The 23,278-nt window shown below is 37.8% G+C and overlaps 1 protein-coding gene across 3 annotated transcripts in view; it reads right to left on the bottom strand.

Annotated features, from left to right (window-relative positions):
* TOX (thymocyte selection associated high mobility group box) overlaps positions 1-23,278 on the bottom strand; it is a 218,919-nt gene that overhangs the window by 29,177 nt on the left and 166,464 nt on the right. For 2 of the 3 annotated variants that reach the window (XM_039549338.1, XM_010401144.3), the window contains exons 4-5: positions 14,650-14,928; positions 7,679-7,909 (exon numbers count right to left, since the gene is read on the bottom strand). In XM_039549338.1, the coding sequence (XP_039405272.1) occupies positions 7,679-7,909; positions 14,650-14,928 (510 nt within the window). The remainder of the gene's footprint in view (positions 1-7,678; positions 7,910-14,649; positions 14,929-23,278) is intronic. The other variant, XM_010401145.4, reaches the window with a different exon arrangement.

Consider the following 23,278-nt stretch of genomic DNA (forward strand, 5'->3'; position numbering starts at 1 on the left):
TCTTCAGCATCTTATAGAAACCCCAGAACACCAAGACTACCGTCTATAAGTGGAACTTGCTGGCATTATTTTCCTACTGTGCTTCACACACACAAATGTAGACAGCATAATACACAGGTCCTTATTTAATTGCACTTCTAAGGTAGCTTCAAGTTCCCTTACACTCTTAATAAAGCATGCAAAAAGGAGTGAGTATGAAACCCTACTTTGTGCATAAAAATGTATAACATAGAACTTGAATTAGGCCACCAGGGAAAACGAATGCGCTGAGCTCACAAGCTGGTACCAGCCCCCAGGCCATTGGACCAGCAACCCTTAGCTCAGGTTTCCTGGGCTGACCATACATGTGGGCCACCAGAGCTGCAATGCAGCCTACAGCAAGGACTGAACTCTTGTGTGATAACACACACAGCCTTAAACTGAATGCACCAAAGTTCCACTTGGAGATAGAGGGGTGGTGAGTTATAGGACAACCACTCACAAATACTAGATTCACCAAATTAAAACCACAGTAGAACTTAAGCACTTCTGCATTATGCTGCCAAATTCTGGTCATGTTTTGCTTTATGTATTTTAACTGCTGTTTAATTCTTGTCTTTTTGGATCATAAATTCCTTGAGGCAGGCTTTATGTCTCCTGTGCTTTCCTATGTGTTCCATAATATGAAGTTCATTACTGATATATATATATAGCTGAAATATACCTGTAATGCCTTAAGCCAGGTTTTTGTTCTAGTTAGCCATTTCTTCACAATGAACTTCCTCTCGGTTTGCTTGTGGCAGATTACCAACACATCACAACACACTAGGCATCAGGATTACTACCCTGTCACTTGTGGCTTGCACCCTTATTGCCCGAGGGGAACAGATATCCCTTCCCCAAGTCATCACAAGCGCCAAAACAGGCACTCAAATGTCTGCAACCATGTCCTAAGTTTTGAGTGCTAGTGGAAAACTATTGCTTGTGACTACAGTCCCCTTTGATATTAGAGATGATGCTAGCCTTGAAGACAGCAAACTAAGCTGACTGATGATTTTAAGAGAAAAAGAGACTTTCAGAATCTGTGTTTCATGGAAGTCTGCAAAAGCTCTGTGTCTCCTAGCTAACAAAGCAGATTACAAAGATCCATGCTACTTCCCTGGCTTTGCCTAAATAGATGGTATGAGGATGACAAAGAAAGGGAAGTTTTCTGTTCATCTTGTGGATATCTCCTTAGAGCTGACACTTGCAAGCAAGTTATATGTGTCTTTTTAAAATGATGTAAAAGTGCCCATATTTGTTTCGGTGGAAGTGTTCCGGAAGCCCCACAAAACAGTATATGCAAAAGTAATAAATCAAAAAGCAGCATGACTGATTTTGTATTCTTGGTCTCTGCAGTGTTATATCCCATGGGAGTGTCATTTTCACGGGCTACAGCTACAGGAATGTCATCTGATAAAATACAGTAGGCTCCAATCCAGAATTAAATTCCACATTCAGATTGCCATTCCTAGCCCTAAATACATTGGCTCATAGAGAAAATTCGTACTTTTTTCCAACTGGGAAACCTATCTAGTTTTAATCTCCTGATTTTGCATCAAAGGCACCTAGAGCTTCACACAGTCATCTAAAATATGGAGAAAGATATTCCCACAGCAGTCAGAAAAAAAATCCTCAGAACTGCCTAATGGACATTGAAATATTTTACCATTTGATTTTTAATCTAAGTACATACAGTAAGAGGCCCAGGGCTAGCTGTATGGCTCAGTAGTCTCTTTGACTGTAGAGCATGGAAAAGATAGTGATGACATATTAGGGGCTTAGGGGAAAGAATTCAGTCTCTGGCATGTGAGGGAAAGATCACAGGCCAAATTCAGCTCTAGCACAAACAGTGAGACTCTATGGAGAACACTGGAAATCGCAGCCATTTGTGCCAGGCCTAAATTTGACCTTATAGTCTTGATGTTATGACCCAGCTGCTTCCAAGAACAATAAGAAGGTGAAGTGGACTTAAAGTCAACATTTCATAACTCGGTGGCCTTGTGCAATATTTCTCTAGGAGCTGTGTTTGTTGTGTGCTGCAAACGGATGTTAGAAATCCACCCTGGACAGGGGGTGTCTGATGTTCTCTGTGACTTCAGTGTTCCCAGAGGGCCTGATACTTCTCCCCTCTGAAGTCAATGGAAGTTAAGGGGTTCAAGGACTGGCCATATAGAAGCCAGGGTTATAGAAAAACCTGAAGATATAAATTTATATATACGTACATATATGTGCATAGACATGTGTTGTATCCGTGCTCAGTGTGTGCCTATTATTGGCCCATTTGTGTTCCAGCTCATTAAGCCCAGATACTTTCAGAGGAAGGGAGAAGGAGAACATACCAAGATGAGGATCAGTTGTTTTGAAATCTTGACACTCCAATCTAGACCTTCAAAGGGTAGAGATGCAATTTCAATATAGAAATTTGTGAAGAAAAACAGTGCATCTCCCAAACATGCCTAAGATGCAACACTGGTAAAATCAACTTTGCTGGTGCAGGTATCTGGGAGGAGAAATGTAAGATTACTCTCTGTTGTGCCTATTCCTGAATCCACCTTGCTTATAATTCACTTTGGCAGTGTGCACACACAGATGTGCCTTCTCTTCCTATTCTCATTTACAAAAATAAAACAAAGCTAAACCTTGTGTGGTTGTTTATCTACTAAACTGAAAGCACATTCTCATTCTCTTACAAGCGTGTTAGTTATTCCTTGGAGATTGCTTCATTAGCATGGAGCAAGTAAGGGTTTTTAAAGGGAGAATAAGAGATAGATAAACAAATGTCTACGAGTATTTGAGCATATATAAGGGAAGAAACTGAAAATTGATTTCAAGATGCTACTGACTACCTTGACCTCATGGTCTGCACATCTTCTGATGTTTCAGCAGCCAGTCCCCTGAACTGTCTGACATCCTGGCACCAGGCACCCCACATGCATGGCAATGCAATGGGGACATGATGGCTCTTCCAGCCATGGGATGGATGATCTCATTTGTCATGTCAAGGGATGGGATGCCATAGCACCCTGGGAGGGAGGATATAGGTTAGGTTTTCCCAGAGGCCAGGCAGAGTCAAGACCTGTTGAAACACTGATCTTGGATCCACTTTGATCTGACTTGTGGTGCCTCACATCATGAGAGAAGCTGTGGAGATATGAAGTATTGGCCAGAATTACTTGTAAACCCCCTGCTGATCTAGCTGGCTCATTCCAGCAGTGGATAATGTACTGCTCTGTCTAAAACTTTCCTGTGGTCAAAAGAGAAACTTATAAAGCATGCTTTGTTATTTTTCGTGCCCAAATCAGTCTGGGTTATTTTTAGAGATAAAATAAAAACTCCTGAAAGCTTGTGAGTTCTAGTGAAAATGGTAACAGTGTCACAAATATTGATGCTAATGCACAGGGACTTTGTTTTATGTAAGTATTGGTAACATACAAGCCAAGTTCCATCAGATGTTAAAGAATAAACTGCAGCTTTTATCTAGTGGGTCTTTGAGCACCAATGAGGAGTAAATGATTTGATTTTGTGAGCTCAGAGGATTTGTCAGCTGCCTCATATGTATAATTCTGGCTTTTCATATTCCTGCTGCTTCTAATTTACCAGGACAGGCTCATAATTGAAGCAAATTAACTATTTACACTTGCCACTTCTACCAGGGGAAGAGGACACATCAGCAGGAAAGAATGAGTGGGAAATTAAATTCTTCCCACTTGTGTCAGATCTGCCCTTATATAAACACATTAACAGTAATTTCATGAGGCGTCAACCATAGGAATAAATACTGAGGGATAAAATAATGAGGTGTTGCTATTGAGCTGAACTGCTGCAGCTAATATTACTGTCTATGAATTATGCAGCCTGAAAGAAATCATCTGTCACAGCACTCAAACAGTCGTTCCACCTGCTTCTTCTGATTGTTAAGTTGGGGTGCCTGAGGTGAATCTCTCCTTCTCCCAGATGTAAGACCAGCGCAACGTTGAAGTAAACACACAGGAACACATAAACACATACACAAGTATGCACACTAAGCTGTTCATAGGAGGCCAAATTAACTCCTACTAGAATTCCAGTTAAGTCACTGAAGTTACACCAGAGATTAATTTTGTTGAATGTTGAGTAAACATTCAATTCCATTTTTAGAATAACAGAACATTTATTAAGGTCTTTGGCTGAAGTTTTAAAGTTACACTAATGTAAACAAGAACATTTTGTTTGTAATTTGCCACATCTATTACAGCTTTACTAGGACTCCAATTAGAAACTTAAGGTTCATTTAGTACATGCACATCTGGTACTGATTTAAAATTACTTTCCTTTTTCATCTAAGGACAGAAAATGACCTAAATAGCCTTTTTACCTGGTTTAAAACAGTGTTCTGTCTGAAAGCCAGAGACTCAACCATTTAGCATGCTGAACCTTCTTTCCTCGGGGCTGTTTATCTCCCCTTTGCAGTAAAAAGTGTGCAAAGGGCAAAGATGTACATAGATAAGCTGTAGAAATGAGATGCACAGAAGTATAGTACTAAGGAGAAAATAGTGTTTGTGATCATAAGAGAGGAACTGAAACAGTCACTGAAAAAAAATAGCCCTGTGAGATGGCTACAGCATTGAGGAGAATGTACCTCAACATACTACTGCTACAGCTGCCTACCATTCACAGATTTATTAATCTGAACAATTGTAGAAAGCATTTACAACGAAAAATGAAGGAAAATGCACACTGCCTGCTTCTGATCATGTATAATTATTGTACTCTATTCAGAACTTGAGAAGTCCATGACAAAGTCCACCATGACCACTAAACTCCCTTTAACTTCTAGACTCCTCTGTGTAGGTAGATTTGGACAAAAAAAACCACAGTCACACACCACCATTGTTTGAAACCGGGCCTTTTACACACAGAAATTAATGTGACTCAAAAATGCAAATGTCTTCTTTAATCTAATAAATTGCAAGTAAGAGTATCAGAGTGCAATCCATTTTAAAGCATAACCCTCCCCTAACTTCAGTAAGGCACCCACCATCAGCTAGTTCATAATAACATTTCCTTTTTTTGTCATTCAAATCCTATTTTCTCAAACACCACTTTCCTAGCTCTTCACAGTTTGAAAAACATAAAATGTGGTTATTGCACAAAGCTTTTCAAGCTACAGTCTAATATGTCAGGTTATCAAAATTTTGTTGCAAAGGCTTGGACATACATATACTGCCCTTAGGTCATTATTGTACTGAGTTTCTATACTTTTATTTATTCTGTGGTCAATCTTCAGGAATAAACAAGAATTCTATGCATTTCAGAAAAAAATGGCTCAGATCATAGGAACAAAGAAGATTTCATTTTAGCATGAAAACATGAGCCTATTCTTCTTTCTCAATAGCTGCATTATGTTCTACTTTCTGATTCATTTATATTTACTATTTAAATAGTAAAAGGAGTTCCAATTCAGGAAACATAATTTGGAAACATACTTCTATTTAAATTCCAGAATAAGCATTAGCTTCCAAAACATAAGCCAGAAGCTTTATGATAATTGAATCCTTTTCAGCAAGTATAATTCATCAATAAAGTAGTCCTCTAATGATGATATTGTTTATTTATTTAACTATTTTTGAATTTCTGAAAATTCTTCAATGCCAAATACCAAATGCTACATTAATCATTTGTATTTTTAGAGTCCAATTTTCCTACCAGAGACATAGGTTTCATAACAGTTACTAATGCTCTGGATCAGAAAAATTAGGCCTTTAAAATACAGACTATCTAGTCAGTTAAGATGTCTTGTAATCATGACTTTGTGCTATTAGATTCCTAACAGAATAAAAAATGAGTTTAAATTTATTCTACAAAATAGCATTGCCAATTTTATTTTTTTAAAATGGGGACTATCTTTTATTATTTTTGTACAGTGCTAGATTAGAAGGGGTTTGGCCCTGGAGTTTTAAAAATGTGCTTAATAGATGATAATGAATAGGCAAAATGAGTCAAAAAGCAACAAAGATATGCTAGCCCAAACTTTTGAAAAAATTGGCTGAAAAAACATAGTTGCAGCCATTTTTACATAGATATGTCATGAGGATCCCATAACACATCATTCTGCTGTGTTTCAACTTAAATTAACAACAACAGAGATAAGGAAGATAAATTTTGTTCTGCTCTTACAGCATAGGACTTACACAATTTTTGCTCTCAACCATGAATAGAAAATCAAAGTTAAAGTTGGAAATTCAGGTTTTCGTGCACTTTTCTTACACATTTCTGCGGAAAGGCTTTAATATTTTGGTGGTAGCGCACACATGACAAGCTCCAAGGAGATGTGCATTTTAGAGTCTTTTAGGTTGGCCTTTGCTGGGCATATTAAAAAAGGGAAAAGAAAGAGACAACACAACAAAATAACTCTAATGTGCCAGTCCAAGTGACTTTTCCGTTCCCTGTGTTCAGAAAATTACCTTTCCTCCAGCTAAACTTTCCAAATGCTGGCCTTATTCAATGGTGGATACTAGATAACAAAACGTTTTTTTTGTTGTTAGTCAGTGAGTGCCAAATCTTGATTCTTTTTACACTGGTATCTTTAACGAGGATCTAAATGTACCTACACCACCCAATTATCAGCAAAGTAACCCTTTTTTTTTCAAGCCTAAATAATTGTACATACCAAAAAATCATAAAAAAATTTTCTTTAATTCTTAGGTTTTTAACTGTATTTTTGTAATAACAGTGTATGAATGAATGAGATTCAGTTTAGTCCCAGCTCTTTTTCACTCTCTGTGCTAACATCAACATATATCTCCTGCAGACAATATATCTCTCCCCTAACCTATCCTTTCCTTCCATATCTGTTGCTTTCTTAAAGTTCCTATTTCTTTATCAATCTAATCCATTCTGTTGGCACTTAGTAAAAATGCAACCAGTAACAACAGAAAAGCAATGGTATGGTACAGTGAGGATGAATGGTATTTGCCAGCTGTCACCACTTAAATGTGATGAGCTTTCAGAGTTGCCCACTTTTACACAGCTTTGACTGACTTGGAAGGATTTCTGCCAAGTGTCAGGTCTAGCTCTGCTGGCCTCATTACAGAACCAAGGCCTTTCCATGGAAGATGGAAGTAACCTCGGGAAGTGATTTCCACAGCCCACATATATGCTAGAGGATGCCCTTTGCTAGTGTTCACCCTAGGTCTCTTTGGGTCAACACATCACTAATGTCTTTCATAAAAGCCAGGTGATTTGGGAGCATGTGTGAGCCCAGCTCCCCTTCTGGCATCATGGGATCATGGGGAAGGGAAACATCTGCAAGTGGGAGCTCAGATATATGTCAGGTCACATGCACAGATACAAGCTTTGGAAGCAAGGTCCTCTTACATGACAGTTTCACATACAGGGCAATGACATTGTAAAATCCTAGGCCCACCAATTTCAGCATAAAACATCCCTAAATATAATCTTAAAACTTGTGTCACGTCCCAAAACAAGGCAAATTCTCTTAGTGGTTTCATACAGATGAAATAAAACAATTCTGTCCTTATCTCAGCATCTTTAAGTTATATTCCTGAGATGGCACATATTCAATTTTCATCCTGGCAAACAAAAGAAGCTACCTACAGTGCTCAGATGACCCTGACTTTCCTGAAACAAAGCCTCTGAGCTACAGCACATATTGTACCTGTTTTTGTTCTTCTCCTAAGCCGTCCCACATTGAAGCTACAATTTTAGAGACTTCACCAAAAGTAGCATTGGGGTTTTGGCCCTTGATGGCTGCTTGAGTGTCTCGAAAGAATAATGCATAGGCAGACACAGGCTTCTGTGGCTCATTTGGGTCCTTCTTCTTCTTCTTTTTGGGAGTTTTGGGTTTCTTTCCTATATCTGAAGCAGGTCTTTTCTCGCCACCGTTGACCTGTAATATAAAATTAGGAAAGTACTATAAAAAAAAGCCAGTTACAGCCTCCAACCACTGTTACAGCCTCTGTGATGCAAAAATTATGGATTTTGCATGCAGAAATGGAATTTTTGTTGTTATCTTTGATAATCCACATGTTGACACTATCTGCATTAGTCACATGTAGAAAATTCACTATAAGTATTTCAGATGATGCTATTTTTTCCCTTAAGTACTTTATATTTCTCTTTAATATAATTGCTATAATCTCTGTAGTTCATTTGGTCAACTTTTCACCTTTTCTAAGTTTTATTGCTAGTGGCTATGACATGAAAATAATGAGAAAATTCAAATTAAATTAGTTTTTCTATAGCCTGAGTATCACTTCAACAATATGAACCATCTGCAGACAGAAGACACACTGTCATTTCTACCTTTTTCTTATTCTCATCCTTCCCTAGAATGACCCCAGACTACTGTTCAAATAAATCTCTTCTACAGCAGGTGGTACATCATCCAGGGACTTTGAAGAAAATCTGGTTGTGAATCAAGCAATTCAAGTTATAGACATTCCCCCCCACCTTCTAATAAAGTCTGAAGAAGAAAAGTTTTACCAGTATAGACAGTTTAGAGCCTTTTAAAGGATCAGTTTTGACCTATCTGGATTTAGCTGAGTTGTTTTTATATCTGCTCATGTAAAAGCAAATGTTTTAAGGAAAGGAATGGTATATGGAGGAAAGTTCATGTGCCTTATTCATGCACCACCTGAAAAAAACCCTGCACATGAGCATTTGTGCAAACACCAAAGCACCCTATTTTCCTGTGAAGCTGGTGAAGGGTCTGGAGCACAAGACTTGTGAGGAGCAGCTGAGGCAACAGGGGTTGTTTAGCCTGGAGAAAGGGAGGCTCGGGCAACAACTCAGCACTCTCTACAACTACTGGAAAGAAGGTTGTAGCACGGTGAGCGTTGGTCTCTTGACCCAAGTTACAAGGCATAGAATGAGAAGAAACGGCCTAAAATTGCCCCTGGGGAAGTTTATATTGGATATTAGGAAAAATTTCTTCACCAAAGTGATTGTCAAGCATTGGAACATGCTGCCCAGGGAAGTGGTGGAGTCACTCTCCCTGGAGGCATTTAAAAGATGTGTAGATGTGTCTCCTGGGCACACGGTTTAGTGGTGAATTTGGAAGCATAAGGTTGACAGTTAGACTCGATGATCTTAATGGTCTTTTCCAACCTAAATAATTCTAGGATTCTATGATTTACAAGCACATAAAGGGACAATGACCTGATTCTTCAACACATTGGAGCTCCATGGCAAAGTAGCTTTTCTTGATATGATCACTTAATTTACTGTAGCTGTAGAAATGGTGTGTGATCTTACAAGTGGGTTCAAAGGCTTTTCTCTTTTGTCAGCATGACCAAAGCACTGTGCATCATAAGCATTTTGAAATACGAGAAGATCAAGAGCATAAATGGGATGCTCTAGGCTAAGGATCTACTAGGCATGACTTCTTTTCCTTCCTTCTATTATTATTTTTTAATAATGCGTATCAAGTGGCACAGGAGGATACAGGAACTGCATGAGGAAAATGGCTGGAAATCCTCGTTTTGAGAAAAATAACTTTTTTATTTTCCTATATGCCTCACTATGTGGTGTCCAACTGAACCCAGGTGACTACAGGGAACAATCTGGATCTCTGTGACTTACTAAAAACAGCAACAAAGTGATGACCACAACTTGAAAATGAAGTTGCTTGTTTTCTGAGCATTATGTTACAATAGTTGCAACTTTAATACAAAGTTAATAGACATGCAGCCTATTGCCAGCATTTGGAAAATACGGAAAAACAAAGGTGTGCTACCCATTATTAAGTCAATCAACTTTTTGTCTCTTGCTATTATTTAATTCTATGGGGTACACAAAACTAGCAGTAAAGTATAATTAACTAGGTCTCTCTAGCTAATTTGACAATATTAGTCTAAACTTTTCAGAAGTCCTGTGCAAACACCATGAGCAAGAAGACGTGGCAATAATTAGTTCTATAGTTAAAATTTTACCTGTGTGATTTGCAAACATTTTTCTCCTTTCAGTTTATTTCTGAACCAGTGAGACTTAAAAGTTTTCTGTATATTAGGATACCACACTACTTCAAGTACCCTTAAACTAGGTGATATACTACAGAAACTTGTGTAAGTGCCTTCTGGTAAGTTGCTCTGTGAACAGCTATAAACCTTATTCTCCAACCTTAATGATCAAGAGACTTCAAAAACCCACTGTTAAAAACAGAGTACTCACAGGGGAAATTCTGTTTGTCTTATATGAAAATAACAAAATAAAAAGAATACCAGAATTCCAGTACTAATAACCTCGCAAATGGCTGAGATGATAGCCTACCTTATGCTCCCATCAGTCTATCAGCTTCATAGACTCTACTTCTAACCACCAAAGCAGAGACAGATGGAAAATAAAATAAAAACCATATATATTCTGCTAGGCATAGACTTGTGCCTCAAAATCCCTGGAGGTGTAGTTAACTCATGGTAATCCACCTCCTGTCATGGCTTATTGCTTAATTATGGTGATGTATTTAACTTATTTATCACAAGAAAGCAATAATCTTTCACTTTAAAAAAGTGTACATTAACCATGTTGCACACATAACAGATCACAAGAATATCTAGTGCAGGATTTAAAACTATCAAGTAAGGCACATCGTTGATATCTAAATGTCCCTTGAGAACCTGGAAAATGTCTATAAGCATATTTAAAATAAACTGCAATAGTACCAAAGCCTTTAATGGAGCTAGGAGAGCTGTTTTATGCACACTATCTTGCAGTAATCGCTGTAGTTTAAAATAGATTTTAATCAAGCACCATCTGCATAATAGGCTGAACAGACAACACAGAATTCCACTTATAACTCCTATCATATAAAGTAAATATTGTAAAACCTCTGCCACATAAGGAGAATATGCTGTAGCAGTTCTTTAGTAATTGTGTTTCTGTTATTTAATTCTTGATACTTGCAGTCCTCTTGCTATCTTCCCTCTAAAATACATTATTTGAATTTCTCTCATAAGTGATATGCAAATGAACATGGAAGAAAACCCTCTTATCCATCTATGAAGAAATACTTATTTACAAACCAGTAATGCTTCCAGCAGCTCACAATTATGCTTGGCAATAATGAAGTACATGTTTAATGATCCAACAGTGTGAATTATGACAAGAATTACATAAATGCAATATTCCAGTGTTGAGGTGGTCAGAATAAGGCATGTGCTAAGTGGTGACTTTGTTTAGAATGCTTTTACAGGTACTTACAACTACTACTTCTTAAGTTCTTCCTTTTTTCTTCTTCTAACAATAGCCCCACATGAGATTTAGAAGAATTAAGGGGCTTAGTGATGTGCGCCCCTTGCAGAGACAATACCCTTAGTCTGAAGCTACATTTCACATTTCCATGGTCTTAGCAGCTCTCTGAATGTATATCCAACCTTACAATTATGCTACAGTTGTCACTGATCTTATGGTCAAGCAGCCTCAGCTGTCCTGGTTTTAGAGCAACAGCATGAAGGGAAACTGAGCCCTCTATAATGCAGCTCCTTTCCCTTTCCTTGTGCAAGGACAGTTGAAGTCTGAACAGCCTATATGAAAGAGTCTTTATGAGAATGAGTATAGCCAAATAATATTTAGCAGCTGCTACCATTAGTTCTGTGTATGTTGGATAAGGCTTATAACAATTTGAATATTTATCTTAGAGTGAACATCCAAGAAGCTCAGTACATGAACAACTACATCAGTTTGTAAAGTTAATACTGGAGTTTGGAATATATACATTGAGCTGAAATGGTAATTTCCTTCATGCATGGAAATCAGTGCTTCATGGGGCAACAATTGTAATTTTAGTCCAAACGTGTACATAAAGTACGTATTTTTTTATACCTTCCAGGCTCTTTCTATAAATTCATTTAAATATGAACAAGATATTGAGATTTCTGGTTTTTTTTCTCTAGATAGAAATAGGTATAGTTTTTAGGGACCTTTCTACCAAATATGCTATGAAAAGACGAGTAGCTTCTCTTTCACACAATTCAGCTGGTATAAACTGAGGATGGTCACCTGACACTGAGGTGATTTTCCATTTGGAAAGGTACTTTGTCTTTTTGATCAATGTGGGTACACAGGCAAGCATCTTGTCTCACTGGTTAAACAGGGAGAACATCACTATTGCTATTAATGACATGGTGAGTTCAGAGGGAGTTGTTTTTTACGCAGTCCTCATGGCAGGAACATCTCTGACTCCATGAAGTAACCTCCAAAGCGACCCCATGACTGCAATATGTGCACTTCTGCTGAAGGATTGGCTAATGAGCTCTGGCCCTGGTCTATTAAGTAATACCACACATCTGCATGGTAGTTTATAAATCAAAGAGAAAAATCCAAATTTCTCAAAGTTGTGTTCCGTTAAAAGAAAGATGTTCTCACAAGAGGCAGAATAGCAGGTCTATCTGTTCCTGTCCCCATCCAATGCCTTCTTTCGCTGGGAAGAGGATTTCTGGAGTTAGAACTTTCACAGGCCCCTCCAAAGCAACTCTGATAAAATGTAATACTGTTGTATCTGGGGAGAAAGATCTCCACAGAAAACTGATTTATTTTGAGTATTCATATCTACTCACTGGCAGCTTCCAGAAAGAGCAATGTGACTAAGAGATACACATTGGAGAGGTTTAAATCTTGAAGTACAACAATACACTTTACTCCTTAGGCTGATTATTCAACTTCTCTTGTCTTTTAAAGAGGGAACTACAGAAGAACCATTGCATGGGATCAGGCTTGCCAGCCCACTGCCTGTCTCCAGTGGTGAGCAGCCTCAGGTGTTTTCATGAAGCCCTAAGAAATCCCACAGAAGGCAAGTATGGCATTATCTGCTCCCCATCAGGCTTGCTTAAACCATAGAGTTGGAGAAGAATTTAAATTAAATTTAATAAGGTTTATTAACCAAATGTAATAGCCTTTAAAACTTTTCTCTTAGCAGTGAAATTATAAATATAATTTTAAGGCAATGTATCTACTTTAGCACACTGGATTTAATTTTGTGTTGTGCATTGTGCCATTTGTCATCTTTTTCGGCTTAGACTGAGCAGGAGGGAATTTTAAAGAGTGTTTTCCAAAATAACATGGCTTGTTAAAAGTTGAACACTATATAAACTGGCTTTCACAAAGAAAGGAGAAAGTTTTACTTAGTCTGCAGTGCTTTGTATTTCTCTATTAAAAACATTAGCTTCAGATAATTACTGCTTGCTTGGAACCACAACCCTGCACTTTTGCTAGCACAAAGTGCTACAGTGAAAAAGTACATGAAAAATATAGGTTAAATAACTGAAATACTTGATAGAAGTAGAAAGAAAATCCTAATTATTTGAGTGGATATTTTCTCCAGAAGTTTAGAGCACCTTGAATACTTCCAGCAATGTAAAAATATTAGCAATGCAATAGGAGTAGCAAATAAATTATTCTGAAAAAGTAAAGGCTGCCTGGAATTATTTTTACATAGCTGTATTCTAAAGTCTCTCTCAATAAGGAAGTGCTCATTTAAAATATATGAATTATTCAGTAATTTTTAAAACCTAAAGTTTGTGAAATCGGGGGAATGTCCTGAAATAAAACTTTTGAATCAGAATTTATTCAAATTGTAGTAAAACATATGTCTCCAATTACATGATTATTTTATAGCTTGAGGCATGAAAAACAATATAATGTTAAAACAAATCAGACTTACATTTCTTGACTGGATTATACCTCCTCAGTGACTCACAATATCTTTTCTTCATATTCCTTGCAAGTCTGCAACTTTTCCCCACCAGACGTGGCTGTGGTACAGACTACAGTGCACGTGGCACACACTGCACTGCAGGAGTGCTCTAACAGGACTGGTATTTTCTAGTGACCACAAAAGAGAGCTATGGAGGCTCTCAGTTTCAATATGCTATATTCCTGGTTTAAGGGATGACATAGTACAAAGTCCCAATCTTCCTGTGTCTCAGCTTTTCTGTCTGCAAAATTAAGATAATAGACTTGTGTATTTTTGGGAGGTTTTCAGGATTTTGGGAGATTTGGGAGATTTTTGTATGCAAAACCTGCTATACAGATTGACATTTATCCTTTAAAGAAATTTATTATGTAAATTATTCTTATCACTTCATTCCTGTACTGACATTAAAATGAAGCTTAAACATGTCATGATGAAGTGTCAGCACCTCCCAAAAGCATGAATGCATACAGGGTCTTCCAGATTTTCAAGGTAAGGTTTTTAAAGTTCATAGGATCTTTCTGTTCTGGTTGCTATGATGTTCTGTTTACTCATCCTGTGACCAAGCAGCAAAGACTAGCATATTGCACAGACTGTTCATACTTTTTATAGCAGTAACTTGATCTTTAACTGGGAACAAACATCCCTGCTATGCAAGTGAGAAAACTCAATCCTTATATTAAAGCCCTAAAGGAATGACTATCCTTTCGATGTTTAACAGTATTCCAGTTTGCTCTCACAAAGAGGAATGATGTAATTTACTCAAGCTGCCTGAAGAATTGCCTGGATATTGTAAGTTCTGTATTCATAATCCTTTATTCACTTCAGTGAACCACCAATCATGTATAAAGTATCACCTTAATAACTGTGGCCATATCATTCATTTAGCAGGTCCTAAAAATATCCACCATTTACATAGTAATCCTAGCATCTAAGCCTACCTTAGAGCTATCTTCTCCTTCATCTTCATGGACTGAACTGGATGGTGAAGGAGTTGCAGATTTGCTTCCAGGTGGAGAGGGCGAGTTGTGAGGAACACTGTTTCCACCCATATTCAAACCAAGCTGTGCACTGAGCTGGGACTGGTTAATAGTAGTCAGCTGCCCGTGCTGCATCATTCCTGGCTGCCTAATATCTGCAGGTTGAACCCTTGGCCTCATGGTTGCCATCTGAGGATGGGAACTATACTGGGCTCCTTCTGTATTCCGTAAATCTTGCATCTACAAGAGGAAAAAAACTGTATTAAGCATATCACTAATAAAGTGTTCTGTTCCTTTAGACCTCGGTTGGCCTAATTGGCTATGTAAGGCTTAAAGGAAATGGCAAGTACTTAAATAAACATGTATATACTGAAAATAAACATAGTAAGGATATGATTGACATTTGCATAACACTGACTGTTATAAAGAATTCGGGCTCTAGCGTCAGCCTTTGGAAATAGCAAAAAAAGGAATGAAAGCTTGGGGTTTTTTTTTATAGGGGGAACAAAAGGGTGCTGCTTTCTGTAACTGTGTGTAGAGTATTTCTGAAATGCTAACAAACAGGAATAAGTTTGCACTCTGAAGTTCAGACCTAGACCAGAACATGAACATCCTCAAAATTCAAGACAGTTTCCAGATCCTGCTTTTTTAACTTAGGAGTTTTGTGGTTTTGAGTTGTGAATTTTGGAGCTGCTGGGAGTTTTCAGAGTCTGAACATCTAGTATTAGGTCCAAATCTATTTTACCTGGAGCTGCCCAGTCAGACACTGGACTTTTCAGGATTCAGACCATTGACAAGAAGGATGCATTGATAGACTGATTAAATGATTTCTGAGTCGATTTACTGCTAAGACATATATGAATGGAAAGCTCAGAAATCGCAGGATTGACAAATGAATCCATTGTGCTATGTGGGTCACTGCTTCTTAGCATTAACGAGACATACTATTTTAATGCAAGCAACAGATTCAGTCTCTGTAAGGATAAGAATTAAAAGCACTGGAGGATGAAACTCCTTTCTTGTCCAGAGGTCAAATGCACCATACACACAGACCTCAGCAGATTGCCTGTAACATCTTTTCAGTATACTCACACAGAAACACGACAGATAGCAAAGAGTATCAGAGAGGAGCTCTGATTTAAGCTAAGGTGTTCTGTGGGTGATTTAAAATTGAAGTATCAATTCAGAGCTGAAGTGAAATAGATACGGTTGTCTTTCTGTGCATCAGGCAAACATGTATGTATGTATAAAGTAGAATCTGACAGGAGCTACCATTGTGTAAGTTCCATTATGATAAGGACATGTGCTAGTGGCTCAGTATATTAACATAGTCACATTTATTCTACTGACAGTCTTTGTTAGACATGTCATCTGAATTGTCTAAAGATCACTCAGATTTTTCTTTTTTTATATTTTTATGGCTCATGACTTTTATAACCTATCTCTTTCTCATATACACACTCCCATATATCACAGCAATCTGTAAGATACCTTTCAACAACTAACACACAGGAAAAAAGTAAAGATAATCCTGTAACTTCACCTTTTCTCTTATTATTGACAGTGTAAAAAGGTATCAAGTTTAGGGAGACATTTTATGAGCTTGGGGATTGATTTTTGTAAAGGTGACTGGTTGGCAATAAATCAAACTAATAATACCATTCATTATGGCATACTTACCACTTTACATGTACTTGTGTCTCTGAAAAGCATTTGAATTGGCTTCTGACAATGTGACATCACAATTATACCTGTATTTATGTTGTTTTAGAAATTAATAGCTTTTGGTAAAAAGGAGTTATCAATACGAACTTGTTTTCCAAGTTCATTTAATGACTATGAAAGCACCGGAGGAGAGGAGCACAGAGAGCACAGTAGATGAAATCAATTGAAGGCTGAAATTTGAATCCTGGTAGACATTTATATTTTTAAATTACTACTGATTTCTTGGTCCCTTCCCTCCAGTATCAGCTCCCTCTGTGCCAAGCATATTAGCCTTGAAAGCCATCATTATCTCTGCCTCTAGCAGACAACCCATACCAAGACAGCTGTGCCCATGAAGCTGTAACTGCTGGTCAGATGCTTTGCTCTGGATCCAGCTGCTGAGCTGGGCAGCAGCTGGGGAAGGTGGAGCACCAGTGGGGAGTCTCTGGGTCCTCTTGGCCAGCACGGGGCAAGTGGGAAGGGGATGGGAATCCACACAGTCCCTCATGTGCTGAGCAAAGGGAGGCAAAATCCTTCCCCCAAAGCTCTCCCTTCACCCTGTCTGCAGTGCTCTGTGTGGGTGTGTGCCATCCCCAGGCACCCTCCACCCTGCAGGGGCTGAGCACTCAGGTTCTCATGAGGCAGCAGCTCATGGTGCAGAACGAACACTTACACAAAAGGCTGGAAAAGTCTGACTGCTTTTTAGGAAGAGTAGGCATCCTAATGATTTTATGAACTCTAGAAACATAACAACTACTATCTGAAACTTCTAACTCTTATTTTGAATGAACTTCAAAATTATCTATCTCTAAAAGCAGGGCAAGGGCTACCATTTTATTTACTTTTCCTCAAATAAAATATAATACAAATGCTTTAAATGATGCGCAGGAAGTTCTACCTGAATATGTGGAAGAACTTTATTGTGTGAGTGGGTGACTGAGCACTGAAACAGATTTCCCAGAGAGGCTGTGGAGTCTCCCTCACTGGAGATTTTCAAGAGCCATCTGGATGGAATCCTGTGCCATGTGCGCTGGGATGACCCTGCCTGAGCAGGAAGGCTGGATCAGATGACCCACTGTGGTCTCTTCCAACCTGACCCATTCTGTGATTCTCTGATTCTGCTATTATTCAAAAAGATCTCTCCTTTAAGAGCTTCAAGTATCAGATAGATAATACAGAACATTCTGTGTTTTTCTTCTTTAAACAACATATATTTTTAAACAGTCTGTGATACAATTTTAGGTCCAGTGCTGAACACAGGCTGTGTTTTCAGATAATACAACAACAACTGAACAGTACTGAATGTATCCCCATACAAAACACATGTGTATATATATTTGCAAGAGAACCCTTCACCAGGGAAATTGTGAGGACTGCAAATGCGGTGGTGGAGTAAAAAAAAAACCCAGCGTTTTTCTTTTCACATGAATTCAGCTTGTCTCCTGAATTTTTAAATCAGATGAATACCAGGCTACCTCCAGAAAACCAGGTGTAAGCAGCAAATAAGCTTATTTAGCAGTACATTTTCTCTTTTGGATGCTAAGCCAGAAACCCTCACCTAAGGGACCTGCCTGCAGAGAACAAGCCAGTTTAAGTCCATCACACAGAGCTGTGGCCCTCAGGATCCACAGATGTGATTCACATCTGCAGATGAGGCTTCTGGCTCACCTCTTCACCATGCACTGCAGAGCCTGCCTTCTCCCATCCTGCCCCTACCTGGTGAAAAAGTGGGATTGTCTAAGAAAACGGAAACTGCTCATTCCTTGAGTAAGAATGGACAACTGATCACATACATGTAAAAAGTTGTGAGATCACACTGTGGAAAACATGATGAACTTTCAGGTTCCTAGAGGATCAACAAAACCAAGAACTGACCCTTCTCCTCTGTTGGTTCAAGAACACACCCAGCCATGAAACCCCCACTCTCAGGTCACTGCTGTGGCATGGTGGTATGCCCCTGTCACAGATGCTGTGACAACTTTTTCTCTGCAGAATAGTAACACTAATCAGACACTCTGTCAAAACTACATGCAAAATATGACCAATTTATTCTAAACTACTTCTAAATCTGAAATTTCATATTCCTTTTTCCTCCAGATGGAGTTTTACAAAACCCACCGCTGTGTAGCTGTGCTGGAGCCATATTCAGTATGCAGAGGCAATATTGCGAACACACTCCTGCCGAATGCAAAGCTGAAGAGAAATCCTGATGGGTGGCAGAATGCCAAATGGAAGAACAAAGTTAAAAGAGTTTGGAGCGTTACAGAGGATAAGGACAGTCTTAAACTGACATCTTCAATGGTCTCTGTGATGAGGTAATAATGATAATATCTGGCAGTATAATATCATTCTCCATCTGTCAGTTCCAGGATGTTTCACAACTTGAGTTATATTCAGCTTTAGAACATGCCTGGTTTTATTTTGGTTTTACTAATGGGGAAGCTATGATACATTTCTCTTCACGGCTATTTTTTTTTTTTCTGTTTGCATTTTGCTTATAAGCAGAAACTGAGCATTCACCCATGTAAGTGTTTGACTGCAAGTTAAAATACAGTACAAGTCACTAAATCTAAGGTGTGTACCAAAGTCCCTTATTGGCACACAGGTAGTGCAAAACCACAACAGGGCTGTCTAGTTGAAGATGAGCTCCTAATGCCCTGCTCAAAGATCCTGAGGTACTAAGAATGAAGCTAAAGAGCTTTAAACATCAGACTATCGTTCATCCCATCAGCTTAAAGTAAAAACAAAGCAAAATACAGTGCAGAATACAGTGATATTATCCCTGTACAGAAATATCTTACTACAGGACAATGTGAGTACAATATCCTAATCACAGAATCACAGAAAATAGTGCTAGAAGGGACCTCAAAAGGTTATTTAGTCCAACACTATCTCACAGCAGGATTAGCTATACCTAAATCATTTCTGACATATGTTTGTCTAACCTCTTCATAACCTCTCTGGGCAATTCTTGTGCTTAACTATCCTTACAGTGGAAAGGGCTTTTTTCCATAATGTCTCACCTAAATCTCCTTTAATGTAATTTAAACCCACTACTTTTTGCTCTGCTCCCAGTGGACATGAGGAATGTTTTTCTCCTTCTTTACAGAAAAGTTGTACACACTAGAAGGCTATTATGAATCTCCTCTGGTTTTTTTCTTCTTTAGACTAAACAACTAAACCTGAAGATTGAAAGACTTTGTACACATGCTGTGTTTTCTACACCTCTGATCATTCTTTCTGCTGTCCTCTGGACTATACCCAATAACCTTCATATTTCTTGAAATATTGTGCTCCAAAGCCCACAAAGCAGAGATATTTCCATCTGACACAGCATTCAGACAGAATCCTTCATTTCTCCCAGGACATAGCACATAGCAATAAAAAACCCCAAATGGAATTATCTGCCTTTTTGATACAAGCTGGTTAACCCACGCAAGATGCAGAAAGAGTCAAATTGCAGGACTCTTAACCAGTGTCCCAGAATGTGGCTTTGGGAAACAAGTAATTTTTTTCTAAGAAACATTAGACAGGCAGTTTCAAAGGGAATGTGCTGTTAGCAAAATAATTCAAGCTATTTTTCTAGTTATAATTAACAACCATGAGGAAACATCTCTCTGAAAAGCTGTAGAAGTCCCAATACTCCCTCCCTATTTCGATTCATTTATAATAAATGTTATCACTAAATGAAAGAAGAAAGACAGATTGCTTTAACAGATCGAAATAAATACAACAGGTCTAAGTACATGCAAGAAACACTAGGGATAATTCACTGGAGATGAAAACATCAAAACATAAGGAGAAATACACAGGGCTTACTCACTGAAGCAAGTAAAATTCACATATCTCACTACTCTGAGAAAATTCATATCAAACAGACATTATTACTGTTACCACCATCAGGTCTTGCAACAATTTTTGCTTCGTTTTCTACTCGTTGAATGCTCTTGTGAACATTTTTGATGGACACTGCAGAAGGGGCTGACAGTTCTTTGCTTCTTGTCTGATTGGTCAAGGTAAGCCTGAGAGTAACAATTTTTTCGGACTATAAGAAGCTATTGTCAATCAATCAATTAAAAAAATAGGTTGGGCGAAAACCCCAGGGGATCTTAAGTGTTATCTATGAAGATACCCACAGTGTGCTTCTTTCTTCACTGGCATGACCCACCTGCATCCCCATGTAGGTATCTTGGACACTCTTTGGTAGGCAGAAAGGGTCTCTGTTATTAGTAGTATTCTCATTTATATTCCCAGGAAACTTGCTACTACCTGTGCCATATTAAATCTGAATGTTTCTCTGTTCCCAAATAATACTACATTGAAATGCAGTATTAGTCCTGGTTGTGCCAACCTCCTGAAATGCCATGAAATTTGCTCAGAAATGTTACTGCTTTTATTTCAGGCACTTTAATTGTCTTCTACCATAAGCCAATGCACATCTGCAAAATGTTTTCCAGTGACAAAGAGATGCTCATTAAAAAAGAGAGGAAAAAAGTTAATTCGTACATAAGCACTTGATTCTGTAAGTGAAGGTTTCAAAAGACAAAAAAAGATAACATTAAAGTTGCCAGCCAAGTTTGTGAGAACAGGCACACTGAGAAGGGCTTGTGTTTGGGAAATGACACTTACCATTTATGATCAAGACAACTTATAAACCAAAAAAACCTAGTAATTTTTTTTAGTGCTACAAAATGCAAGCAATATTCATCAGACAGATGATGAACAGGCTCCCCAGGGCAGTGGTCACAGCACCAAGTCTGATAGAGTTCAAAAGGTGTTTGCACCATTTACCTGAGAGTGTCTACTCTCGGGTGAATGTGTGACTCTTGGGGATGTTTTGTGCAGGACCAGGACTTGCACAAAATGATCCTTGTTGGTCCCTTCCAATACAGGATATTTTATGGTTCTATATGACCATAAGTTCAAACTTAAAAGAGTGTCTAAAAGTACAGAAATGTCAATTTTAGACACCTTTCTTTCAGTTCATACAGGTGATCAAGAGGTACTTCATGGTTGTTAAATGCATGTTGATGGTCAGGATCCTAGATTGATGGCAAGTGAATCAAAAGCAAACCATGCAGTTTCATCTGTTGTTTTCCATTATGGCTATGCTCTTTCATGAGAGAGCTTAAAACTTGAGATAAATTGAACATCTGTATTTATACACCAGAGGAAAACAAAAAAGTGACCGAAATATTTGGAGGTCTGAAATCTGACAGGAAGTTTGCGTTTACTGATTAGAGTGACTAAAACTGGTACTTGGTACGTATGTCCTGTCATGAATAAAGAGCGATCAAGCCAAAAGAGTCATGTTTTATCAGGTCTTTGTTTCCATTCAGTTGAAGTAGAAATAATACTCGCAACCAAGTCTTGTTTTAGCACACCTATAAGTGAATGAGTGCTAAAGAAAGATTTTTTAATGAGAGCCAAGGTTACTGTAAAATGACCACAGAGAACCATTCAAAACACATTAAAAGGAATAACTCAAAGCACCACCTAACAGAGGGAGGGGAGGTGTGTTTTCATCATCTCATTTTTATAATTCTCTTCTGTATCACCTAACTGCATAATGAAAGACTAAGTTTTAAAGTAAGTGGGTATTTGGGGAATAGTCTAGTGCTTTACACAGGCGTATTTTATATACTACACCGACTGCATTTTTAGAATAAATTGAACGGATCATTCAAAATTTCTGTTGATTAGAAAAGCAGTCTTAAAATTAAACAGCAGAAACCTCACATGTAAAGAGACCCCTAAACAAAAAATAATAAAAACCCCCACTCCTATGAAATCTACTACACTAATCTTTTCAAAATCATTCTGTTAAAAATTAAACCACTTCGGGTTGTTTTATATAGTACTGGCTCTGTAAGTGATCTTAAGCCCCATTAAAGCTATTATATACTCAAAATTTGACTGCAAAATTTTATGGTACGATCAAATAATGACAAAAATGCAGTCATATACACTTTCTATACTTCTTGGTACACAGTTAATTTGGTGACTATTAACATTCTTTTCTACTTTATGTTTTAATATCCTTTGAGTCACACAAGGCCAAGGTCTCAAAACTAATCATAAAAAACTACCAACTGCTATTCACTCTAATATAATAACCCTTTATTTAAAACAACTTCCAATAAATTTCATTATAAGAAGTTATTAAAAGGGTTAAAAACCTATTAAATGTCAAAGAATTTGCCTGACTCAAACTTCTAATAAAGAAACAGAATGGGCTTTCTTTCTGAATTATTTAAATCTTTACTGACTGTGCACTGAACCATGAAATTAGAAAAGTGTTATTAGAAGTGTTCTCTGGTTTTTATAAAAGTTGTAGCATAGAATATATCAAACTGCAGTCTTTAACTAGACTAGTTAAAGAAATAGGTTTTTAATCCTGAATACATGGTTTTCACTGATATAAAGGGTCATAATTAAAAGTCTGGCCTGGAAGCTGAAGATAATAAAATTATTATTACAGGAGCATACATGTTCATTTGGTATATTCTGGATGAATGTTTCCATTTTAATTTGGACAAATATCTTCAATTTTGTTTGAGCTTGCAAAGTCCACTAATTTGGATCCTCTCAGCAAACAATTAAGCTTTTAATAGTGACTCATTTTAAAGAATTAATGGTGAATAATTTGTGTTATCTTTTTCTCTTTTTTAAAGTGTCTAATGCTTAACAGCAGGTATAGGTTAACAGCAGACAAATGGAATCTAGGAGGTACAAGGCAAATATTTATCCACACATCTCCTGATAACAGTATTATCACTAAACTGGTTTTGTTGGGGTTTTTTTTGCAAATAACAACAGAACAATTTTCCATTTCACCAGTTATTTGCATAAGGAAAACAATTATGCATTTCACATTTATTTTAGT

This window comes from Corvus cornix, chromosome 2 (assembly GCF_000738735.6).
Source record: "Corvus cornix cornix isolate S_Up_H32 chromosome 2, ASM73873v5, whole genome shotgun sequence".
Taxonomy (NCBI): domain Eukaryota; kingdom Metazoa; phylum Chordata; class Aves; order Passeriformes; family Corvidae; genus Corvus; species Corvus cornix.